Source organism: Papaver somniferum, chromosome 2, assembly GCF_003573695.1.
Source record: "Papaver somniferum cultivar HN1 chromosome 2, ASM357369v1, whole genome shotgun sequence".
Lineage (NCBI taxonomy): Eukaryota > Viridiplantae > Streptophyta > Magnoliopsida > Ranunculales > Papaveraceae > Papaver > Papaver somniferum.
In genome coordinates, this window is record NC_039359.1 from 57,960,271 (window position 1) to 57,972,277 (window position 12,007).

At 35.3% G+C, this 12,007-nt stretch overlaps 1 protein-coding gene across 1 annotated transcript; it reads right to left on the bottom strand.

Moving 5' to 3' along the window:
• Nucleotides 1-391: 391 nt before the first annotated feature.
• LOC113351124 (probable ATP-dependent RNA helicase ddx56) lies at nucleotides 392-1,894 on the bottom strand. Its single transcript, XM_026595175.1, has 2 exons — nucleotides 1,719-1,894; nucleotides 392-659 (listed from the first exon to the last, which is right to left on the bottom strand). The coding sequence occupies exons 1-2, from the start codon at nucleotides 1,892-1,894 to the stop codon at nucleotides 392-394; spliced, it is 444 nt and encodes a 147-aa protein (XP_026450960.1).
• Nucleotides 1,895-12,007: the final 10,113 nt, after the last annotated feature.

Genomic DNA, 12,007 nt, shown 5'->3' on the forward strand with positions numbered 1-12,007 from the left:
CGTCACAACAATAATTTTGTGACGCAAAATAAAATATTTTCGACGATATTTTCCATTGTAAAAACCATGTTTTGTTGTAGTGTATCTTGTTCTTATAACGTTTCAAAACACTAACCGCATTATTATGATCCTACAAAAACAATATCATATATTATATATACTAATAGTTTGTGAAAAATATATGTCAAAATATAATAAAACGACTGAAAAATCTTGATGGTTAAGATTCAATACCTTTGTCGCAAAGATCTTGACAGCCCATGAGTTTTTCTAGCCAAACAATACCTCCCCTCCATCTCTTGGAGTACCATAAGTTGGGTTCTTTGGTGGCAAACACAAACTGTCATCAGGAATGTATGCATATCTAGCACAAGCCTTTTTAGGCATCTTTCTAGGATTTTTTTTGAATTATTTCTCCTTGTTCCTCTTCCTCATCCTCTTCATCCGAGTCCTCCCCTGATTTGCCATCTTCATTATCTCCATCCTTATCTCCATCTTCCTCGTCTTCTTCACTGTCATCATTGTCATTCGCTTCATTTTCATTTTCTTCTTCTTCTTGTTTAGGTGGTTCCTCTTCTCCACCTTGATTATGTTCTTGAGTACCCATATATTCCATAATCTCTTGATTAACTTGTTGGATTACATTGTCAATAGTATTTCTATTGACATTATTTTGGATGACAACACCCGGTAATGACCCACCTCCAAACTTAGCATTTTTGGTTCCACGCTTATTGGCACCTAAGTGTACTTTGCCTCGAGGCGTGGGAGTTCTCTTATCTTCTACTAAAGGTTGGTTGGATTTTTTTCCTTTGCCACTAATGAAGAAAACAAAAGATATTATCTTAACCGATAAATGATTGACTAAATCAGACGCAACATAAAGGTTCTCAGCATAAGGTTTGGTTAGTAGCAAAAGTTCACGAAAAATAGGTCAACTCTAATTTTGTGTTCCAGAGTATAGTTCGGTTACTTAAGTTTTTTTACGAACAAACCGAACTCGACATTGGTCACTATTAGGTAACCGTTCGGTTAGTCAGGTTATTTTGCGAAAAACCGAACTCAACATGTATGCAATTAGGGAATAGTTCGGTTTGTCAGGTTTTTTGCGAACAAACCGAACTCAACACTATGCAATTAGGGAAGAGTTCATTTACGAAAAAAATTTAAAAAAAATATGCGAACAAACGGAAGTCCATATATCCACTGAGGGTAAAGTTCGGTTAAAGCCAAACTCAACATAGTGGTCCAAATAGCAGAGTTCGGTTACAAAGTTTCATTTTTTTTTTGTAATAAAGGTAAAGTTAGGTTAGAAAACATTTTTAACACTTTATGCGAACCAACCGAAGTCCATATATCCACTGAGAGTAAAGTTAGTTAAAGCCAAACTCAACATAGTGGGCAAAATAGCAGAGTTCGGTTACAAAGTTTCAAAAAAAAAATTGGTAATTAAGGCAAAGTTCGGTTGAAAAACAGTTTTAATATTTTTCGCGAACCAACCGAACTACCAGTTCGGTAACCTAATTCTAAATTTCATGGAACCGAACTGTTCTTCGTGTTCTTCCTTTCAGGAAGTTCGGTTAGAAAGCTAGGGTTTTTTTGAAACTCGTCATAACCGAAAAACACACTGTAACTTTCATTTGAACCCTATTTGATGATTTCTATTCAATTTAACGAATCAAAATCAAATTAAAAGTAATGGGTTTGTGGGAAAATACCTGCGGATTTTTGCCATGGTAGTTTCAGGGTTCTTCTTGCGTCTATTATAGCCGATTATGACTTCACTTTCCGGTACCACTTCTTTATTAATCTCAAATTCATTTGGGAAATTTGCTAGATGTGCTAATTCGGGACCTTTTCCAGGGAGTCTTGGGGTTTTCTTTCGAAGAACCATTCTTATATTCGATTGATTAATCGACGATGAAAATTTTATGAATCGACGATTAATCGATGAAGACGATGTTGAAAGGAAGAAGAAGAAGAGAAGAAAAAAAAATTCTCCCAAAACCTGCTTGTGCGGCTAGGGTAGGGTCTAATTTTGATTTTTTGTTAATAGATTAGATTACGTTAAATTTATATTTTGGTAGTTATTAGTTTAGTTATAATCCTAATTAGGATTAAGGGTAAATTAGTAATGTTTATATTTTAGGACATTCCCTATAAATATAGGATAGATGGCCTTATAAAACAATGGTCCCAGAAAAAGATTGGTTCCCATTAAAATCGTTCTTCTTAAATGGCTTCAAAGCCTAAAATTTGAAAAATGCTGGGCATCCAAGCCCATTTCACCTAGCTTGCACCCCCTAGAATTGTTTTGCTCCCCCTTAGTCAGAAGTCTGGCTCCGCCCATGCAGGTAGTGGAAGGGACCCTGCGTTCTTGATACGAGTTCAAGTTGGAAACGAGGGATTACTTTCGTGGATATAAATTTGCACTGGGTCTCTCCTTCTAATATATAAAAACTAGATATAAATGAAAGAGATTCTTCGTATTCATCATCAACATTTTCTTTTTTCTTTTTCGTTTTTGAAGAATAGCATTTTCTTTTGATTCCACTCGCTCCACGATCTGTGCAACTTTATTTGTTCAAAGATGAGATGAAGCCCAAGATAGAGTTATAGATCAGTCTAAGATATTATTAAAAAATCTATAGCAAGAATTTTGGTCACTTGATCATGATTGAGATGCATGAATGAACAGTTCAAAAGAAAGAAAGAAAAGTTTCTAATAATCCAAGAGATGTGCCCTACCATGTGAACTTCTTTTGGAAATCCTAAACAGTAATAACAAGAAGGAAGCCACTGAGCCAACGTCAGACAGACTTAACCTAGCTACCTTTTCTACTCAGTTCATTCCATGTGTAAAGTGTACATGTAACGTGGTCAATTTGCTGTGCCACACTTGTCACACTAGGGTCTCACTTAGTGTACTCCAACAGAAAAAGATGATTCATTTTCGCCAAAAGAAAAAGATTGTTAGAACAATTTATTGTATATACTTTTGCAGCTTTGACCCCAAAGAAGAGGCAAAACGATGAATTTTGGTGGGGATGTTTGTGAGTTGTGGACGGATGCATCTTGAACTTGATGGGGAATTAAAAAATAAGTTGATGCGGCAAGATATGGTCGGTCCATAGGACACATCTCAATTGTTCAGAGGCTTGACACAAGATCTTCTGGATTGTTTTTATCAACGGATATTATCAAGAATCATATCACGGGAAGAGAATCATCTGTGGAAAATATGCTGTCGACCTATTTTATGTCATTTTGGCGAGGGAAACTTATATAGCGTAACATTATGAGGACATAATATAAGATAAAGCAAGTATATGATTTGATTGGTCGAATCCAGAAAAAAAAGATATGGCAAATATGTCATGGATATCCTGAATTAATCAGTGTAAAAGGGGATTACCTAACGTCCCATCCAGAAAAAAGAGCTAATTCCAAAGTGGTATTATCATGCACTCTATGACCCAACAAATTTATGTTTACCAGGATAAGCCGTTACTGCTGCTCAACTTGAATGTGCCTAAGCCAGGCCTCCAACTTTAGTTTTCGGATGTTCTGAGCACGTTCTCGTGAAGCACCTAGTTCATCACCCTGACTTTCTCGCATGCTTGGATGGAAGTAATAATCCCGCATATGAAGGTTGTAAGATAGTGAATGATCTTCACACTGCTGCTACAATGCATCACAACCGAGCTACCCAAATGACAACTCTCATGGTGTTCGGTTGACTTCGCTCTTATTGTTGAATGGAAAATTTCTTGTTTGGTCCTAGGTTCATATAGTTATTTATATTAGGGTCCAACCGGATCTTTTTTTTATCCGCAGGTCCAAAATTAATTAAAATATGGAAATGTCCATAATACTCATTACTACCAAACGTGTGTGTCTACACTGCTTACAAATTTGAGTACATATCTGGTACACTGCTTACAAATCTGAGTACATATCTGCTACACTACGTACAAATCTAAGTATGTATCTGCCTCACTGCTTACATATAGAATATGTATCCGTTGGACATATTGAACCTGTAAATGTGACCAGAATATAACAATATTAAAACACAGCAACAAAACTAGCATCCATTTCAGTATTTCGCATACGTACTCATGGATCAAACCAAAATAAAGTGGCAAAACTATGAATAAAACAGAATTAAAAGAAGTTTTTATCAGTACAACATATACGTACCGCGGATTCATAAACTAAAAACTCAATTACATGTCAAGAAGTGATGAATCCATGAATATAACCGAGTCAAAGCACATACTTCAGTATTTCACATACGAACTCATGGATCAAACCAAAAAAAGTGGCAAAACACTGAATAAAACAGAATCAGAAGAAGTTTCAACCAGTACAACATATATGTACTCCTGGATCAAACCAAAAAAATAAGAGAAAACCTATAGATTCATAGTAAACAAAAAAAGAAAACAGAACGTCAGATATGTATTGATGGTTAATACACAAAAGAAAATTGAAAATCAAACCAAAAACCATAAAAATATCAGATCTACTAATGAAATAAACGTAAAACATGATTTTTTATTTAGATCTGAACTTGCTTCATTAAAATCCACCAATATATCATATACGTACCGATGATTAATACACAAAAGCAACTCAAAAGCATATAAAAAAAAAACAAAATGGAACTAAAATCAGTTGCATGTGAAAACCAAGTAATGAATCTATAAAAAACTGAATCGAAACACTTTTTTTTCCAGTATTCCATGTATATACTTCTAGATCGAAGAAGAAGAATATCCAAAACTACAAAAATAACAAAATTAAAGCATAATTTTTCAGTACACCATATATGTACTGCTGATTCATAATCTAAAATTTAGCGGCATGTGAAAAACAAGTAGCGAATCTATGAAAAAATATAATCGAAACACTTTAATTTGAGTATTCCGTATATGTACTTCTGGATCAAACAAGAAAAATCTCCAAAACTATAAAAAAAATAAAAAATTAGAGCAGTATATTTCAGTACACCAAATATGTACTGTTGATTCATAGTCTAAAAATCAACAGCACGTGAAAAACTAGAGAACATCATGAAATCGAACTACCAAAACTGGAAAAAGAAAGTGAAAACATCATGAAATCAATCAGACCTTCATGATTCAGTTGAGAATTAATCAAAAACAAAGAAGAACTGGAGAAAATATTACATAACATACCTGTAAAACCACGAAACATCTTCACAAACCCTAGGTCTAAACTTCATAAGCGGCTGCAGCAGAGAAGAGGAGAGCGAGCGAGAGAGAGAAAACGGATCTGAGAAGAAAATTGAGAAAATGTGGCTTTTATTTCTGTTATACTTATAGTGAAGGCCATTTTGAGAATTATTAAAATGCACGTAATAGGTTACACACGTGTGTAGGACCTGGGCTTAAAAAATTTGGTCCATTTTTATGTTTTGTTTTAATTATGGACCTCCAATTACTGGGCTTTAATGAGTGGACCTGCCACTAACTAAGAACACTATAATTATATAATAGTACCTATTGGTAATTCCTACCTGTTGAATCTCATTCGTCTCTTACCCGGCCCAACATGCATCTTTGTTAAGCCCAATCCATTTTGTGATGTGGACGGTTCAACAACAACGTAGATGAAAAAAGAAGCCGGATAAAAAATAAAGGGGAAGACAACCTTGCATATGTTTCGGCAATGCCAAATTGGTTCGGAACTCGGAAGTATCGGCAGTGGCATACTCCTTCCTTACAGAAAAGAGCTGCAAGCTCGTATAATATATAGATAGCATGAAACTTAGAAGATGAATTTTGGACTTGGTAAACAGTTGGGCGTGTGAAATGTGAATACAGGTGGGCGAAACAGCAAGCAGAGATAGAATAACAATTTGGGCATCCATCCTATTTAAACTTGTTTTTTTTTCCTTCTTATATACGCTTCCATTTCATTAAACCAAAGATCTGAAAGTCTCAATTCTTCCACATCTCACTCACCTGCAATATAGGTAAATTGGTGAGAAGCAAATGTGAATTTCATCTCCTACGGAACATGTGCATTCTTAGTTCATTACGACAGTGCCCATTACTCCCCTTATATAAAGTAATAATTAGATCCACTAGCGGTTCATCAGCAATAGCTAGAGGTCGTTTTCCGTCCCCGAACAAGGTTATGGATAACATAGACATACACAAGAAGAAATGCATACATAAACAGATTGGACGAATAACATGTGAAAATCAACTAGCTAATTAAACTACCGGTGAAAGGGTTATTCAATCTCTTATCTCTCCATGTGTTATTTATTGTTTTATCTGGTAGTATATATATATCGTCTTGGAAATGTATATGTCGTGAACCTTCGAACTTGGACGAGTTGTCTTTGTATATGCCTGTCTAGGATGCCAATAGAGATAAGATCGGGAAGCCAAACAGTAGCAACGGTATGTATTGTTTCTAGTGGTGTTGGTCAGTTAGTGGGGACTGACTGAAAAAAGGAAAGCAGGCCAACTTTTTTTATTTGACCTTGACACGAGGAATTCATCATCATTCATCAATGAGACAAGTTGGGATATATATGATCGACCAAACCTATATACAGGTTCGGATATCAATGAGACAGGTTGGGATAGATGGATAGATAGATAGATAGCTCATGTGTACTCCCTGTATAAAAGGATTACATGGAGAAAGTACTCCCTATGTAAAGGATCTTGAGTCATATATAGGTCTTCGGTTCTTCACACCAAAAACATCTCAACAATCCATCCTCTAATAAAGCAGTTGGCTAGGGAATGGGGTTTTATATATCTAGATAAGCTCTTTGATCGCCTCTTTTTAATTAGCTCTTAAATAGGGCTAAAAATAAAATAGGTTAAAATTTGTATTAACTAGCTACAACTTTGCGTGGGCAAAAAAAAAAAAATTTAAAAATTTCCATAGCAAAAAAACAAAAACAAATCAGCAGTTCCACATTGGCCAGGGTTGTGTCCAGGGAGATAGTACATATATATTGCTATATATAATAACGTTAACAATTTTCGTGCTTGGCTTCAAAGATCAATGTATATATATCATCTGGTTACATGAACAACATGATTTGTGTCTACATGAAGCTAAGTTTATTTTAAGAAATAAGAAAAATAAATAAGAAAAAGAAAAATTAACAACAGAGGTTTTGAAAGTCCACATGGGAAAAGTGTTATTTGGGAGTTGGAACATTTGTTATCAAGCAGCATAACAACCATACTGGTTATGACGAAAGCGCCGCATTGGTTTCGATCCTAATAACACACGGCCAGGTATATATTTCCAGGGGCCAAATCTTGTTTCTCCTTCTTCTAATTCTGTTCCAAGCGCCTCGGTATAAACAATCGAGTTGATGGTGGGACTCGTGGGAGGATTAAGAGGTTGTACATTAACTTTTTATTTTAATTGTAAAACAATACATCTTTTTGGAGAGAGATCAAAATTTTGTAGAATCACCGTACAATACAGCATCATAAACTCCGATAATATGATCAAATAGCTAGCGAACTTCTAATGGCTTTTCTGTTTTTGTCTCCAATATATACCCTCTTGTTGGAGACTGAGTCTGTTTAGGCGATAAGTCAATCACTATACTACTAGCTCATATATCAAAGTTAGGGACAACGCCACTCTTTTATTTATACAAGATGTTTTCTTTACTGTATTGATCTACTCTATTGATTACCCTCCATAATCAGATGTTTGTTATAATGTTGCACCTTTAGGAGAAAATCAAAACCATCCCAAAAATGAAATAGAATGTGTATTTGATACCTTGCAACATAAAATAGAATTAGTTTGACATATACTTGTACAACATATCATAGTCTTAGCTTGCAAAAATCGAAGTCCCAAGTCTCCCATCAATTGGTACATAAATTTGATGGATGATCAGTTAATTAGTCTCCAAGCAAGAAAACTTGGAATATGAATATCTGACTTCCCCTCATCAACTTAATATGATGAACCGACCTGACCAGATCCGAGGTTCATACACAAATCATTGATATATGATGGTGATGATACAACTACAAATAACAGATACTTGAACGCAAATTATAAAGTAAACAAAAGCTCGATAAAACACAACAGTTTACTTAAATTTGAACTATCTTTTTTCAAAAAAAAAAAATGATAATAATTATAAGAGATTTTGCATCTCAAAACTAAACTAGTTAGGGTTCTTTGAGAAAAATCTACACATACACTTAAAATAAAACACAAAATAGACTTGTAGAGCTAGCTATTAGAAAAAGAGAGAGAGCACAGATAGATCGATCATCGATAGATCCTAATCACTGAGTGGAGAAGATCGTAAACACATATAGATCGAGATCTAGATATCAGAGAGTATGAAGGTACCATAAAAGTGGAGCTGTTAGAGGAGTAAATAAATACATCAAACAATACCATTGAACCATTAATGACATGAACACCTCCGTATATGTTTGTTAGTAAAAGGGAAATAATTTAAAGAAATCCTTTTAAGGTATACTCTGATGAAGAAGCCATTAAAAGTGAAACAAACAGATCCAGAGTAAGCACCCAGGTGGTTGAGGTGACAGATAGAGACTAAGCACGCAGTGCTTCAAGCATGGGAACTTTCATACAAGAAAACCATGTGTGCTCACTCTCTTCTGTCACCATATAAACCCATGCATATTAAAAAAAAGCAGACCATCGTACCTGTATTATTACTACTGTACACCACCTTACACCTGAAGAAAATTTCTTCCTCCAACCCTAGCTAGTTATAGCTAGCTAGCTAGATCCCTTCATCATCATCACCCTCAGATTTTAGTTATATAATTGTGTAGAACCAACTAGTTTAATAGAAACTCTTGTTGAGATTTTCTGAGGGAAGAAGAAGCGAAGGCCTGTGGATTCTTTATATAGAGATCACAAGCACCACTTGTGGTATCACTTATTAGGGTTCCAACTCTCCCATTGGTTTATTCTTCTTATACCCTTACTTCGTTGGTCATTTTTTAAAACAAAAAACAGATGGATATCTCTATCTATCTAGATTACACATTCACACTAGCCCTCTCTCTGTCAAATTCCAACCTGTCTCACTAAATCAATTCCTCATATCAAGGTGTCTTGTAATTCTAAAGTTGGACTACTTTTCTTTTTTCCTCACTAGAAGTTCAATCCGTCCCCACTAGTTAAACAAACCACCACCGCCCAAGAAAAAAAAAATGTAAGAACCCTTATCACTGTTGCAACTTAGCTACCCTGCTTTCCCTTTTCTTATCTTTATCCCATGCTGTTGTCTGTCTCCCTAAACCCACAAGTCTTCCAAGTTTGATGGTTCACAACATGCAACAGGAACATACATTTCCAAGATCATAATCAGCCTCACTGATGTCTGTCAATAACAACATCATTAGTTAATCCGCATGTTAATTAATTAAGGTACATAAACTAATGTATTAGGAATTCATAAAACCATTCATTACATGGTCCTAATGGTCCTGATTGCGCCTCGAAAGTGCTTGCATATGCTATCGAACACTAAACAATGGCGCCTTTTGTATTATATCAAGCAGGAAATATTGTTAACAATACACACTAGCGTGACCAATTACAAGAAGTGAGTATACAGTAGTAGCCAAGATTTGATACATTCGTTTTGAAAACGATGAAAGAATATATAATGCTGTTACTAGGTATAGAGTTGGGACCCTTAATGTTTGGGGACCCTTTCGGGATCCGTAGTACTGTACGAATTGCATTAGAAAATGCAGATAATCCTCTGTTCTTTTGTTCATTTCACACGAAAGTTATATCACCGTACATTAAATGTTCATACAAAAATCATTAGCGACTATGATTGGTTACAATGCAGATATTCTACCACCCAATTTGTGATAATGTAGTTGCGGAAAATTCCACAACTACACCCAATGAAATGATAAGAACACGGAGTCTAAGCCAGGGAGATAAACTTAAATATTAATGATATTATACAACTCTTGATACTAGATATGATCTTCACACAAGCTTTTTATTAAGGATATGGTGTTCTTATAAATATGATGAAGATTCAAGTTTATAACAATGGAGATGACAAGTAAAAGATTAAACTCTAATGACTTCTTTTCTCTCTTCTAAAAGTGGTTTTAGCTTTGATACTTCACTGAATTCCCTCCCAACCTCTCCTCTCTCTTTACTATTTGAACCCTTATATACGCAAACACTATCGTAGAAGACAAACGAATTCACGTGCAAAATCTCTGCTATCTGATCTCTGTTCATTCTGTCTTATTCGCCAGGCTTTGGGGAGATGTCGTCGTCCTTCGCTACTTCTTCGTGCTCTTCTTGATATACATCGTGCTATGCCTGTTGCATGGTTGTTCTTCGTGCTTAGTTCTCCTTATCGCATAATTACTCTTCGCCTAATTTCTCTCTTCTTCGTGTTGATGGTTGTCTTAGTCATGGCGAGGTCATGTTTTATCTCTGTGCGATATTTCGCCCCTACAGATAAAAAATCAAGAAGTTGCTAATCTAATCATAAATTTGTTAATAATTTTTAGGCCAAAATAAAAAAGTGTTGGTAACACTTCTGTAGAAGCAGAGGGAGTATAATCGAAGCGTGTACAAGTGCAGACGAAAAACAACATGTAATTGCTAGCTATCTGGATGGTAAAGCATTCCCGTGTCAATTAACTCAGTCTATTTGACTTTTTTCGATGGACAACGGCCAAAAAATCCCTAATGTTATTGAGCCAAACTATTTTCATCATTCGATTTATTTGACATTCTTAAGGAGGGAAGTTGTGTTTGCACCAAATATATAATGCTATTGCGCAATGGTACTCTATATGTGTAGGAGTGGAATATCGCACGCTCATTATGTATGAGAATCAAAGATCATCTAATACAAGCGAAGATCATCGCACATAGCAAAATTGAGATGACGTATTTGGTGTTGTCAGCAAAGTCACGAGTAAAGTGTGATGATCTGTGCGAAGTATAAAGTGTGCAAAGTTGAGTAAATGTATATGAGCGATTGTAACGCACAGTGATTCCGAAAATATGGGATCTATTAGCTGTCATCCACTATGTAAAATCCTATATAAAGGGAAGAGCTATCATGTAATGAGAGAGATCTCAGAGAGTGTGTTAGACAAGAAATTAGGAGAGAGAAAGTTTATTTGGAGAGCAAGTAAAGTCTTTGTATTATCTTGTTTCCATCTTAAGATTTTAATGAGTAAATGAATGATTTTCACCATGATAACTTAGTATATTGCTTAGATTCTTATATGGATGTGGTTGTAAGATTTTCTGCAACTACATTTTGGCGCTAGAAACAGCTCGGAGTGATATACCCTGTTGGTGAGTTCGTTTAGAAATCAAGTCTGCGGAATTTTAGATCTAACATTTTTCTTTAAAAAATTGAGATTTTCATCATTAGAACCTTCAATTCTTTTTAAAATAGTATTTCATTTGTTATTACAAAAAAGTGGTGATGAAACGAATCGGATCTACTACTGAACGAATGGCGACAACTAGGAGGAGTAAAAGAATTGCTGAAAGAAGAAGAGGTGAAATTCCTGAAAAACCAGAGGTAGGACAAAGAGAAAATCAAAGAAATGAAAATCCAATTGGACCTCAGCGCATACAAGAGCAGAACAATGATATTGATTACGATCGAGTCAGTGTTCATCCTGCACGAACGAATTCTACCGAAGAGGAACAAATAACTGGAGATGCAGGAAGGATTAAAGAAAATGAAGAAAATATGATAATTGCAGAACTTAGGCAAATATTGATTGCACATCGGCAAAGAGAAGAAGAAGAGCGTGCGAACTTGATACGTCAGAATGATGATCTAAGATAAGAGAATCTTAGATTACAAGAACATAGATCAAGAAGCGCTACGCGATCAAGATCTAGGGCAAGCAGAAGTTCATCAAGACGAAGTCAATCTAATCAAAGAGATGCTAGGCGTGAGCAACCTTTAGATAATATTGAT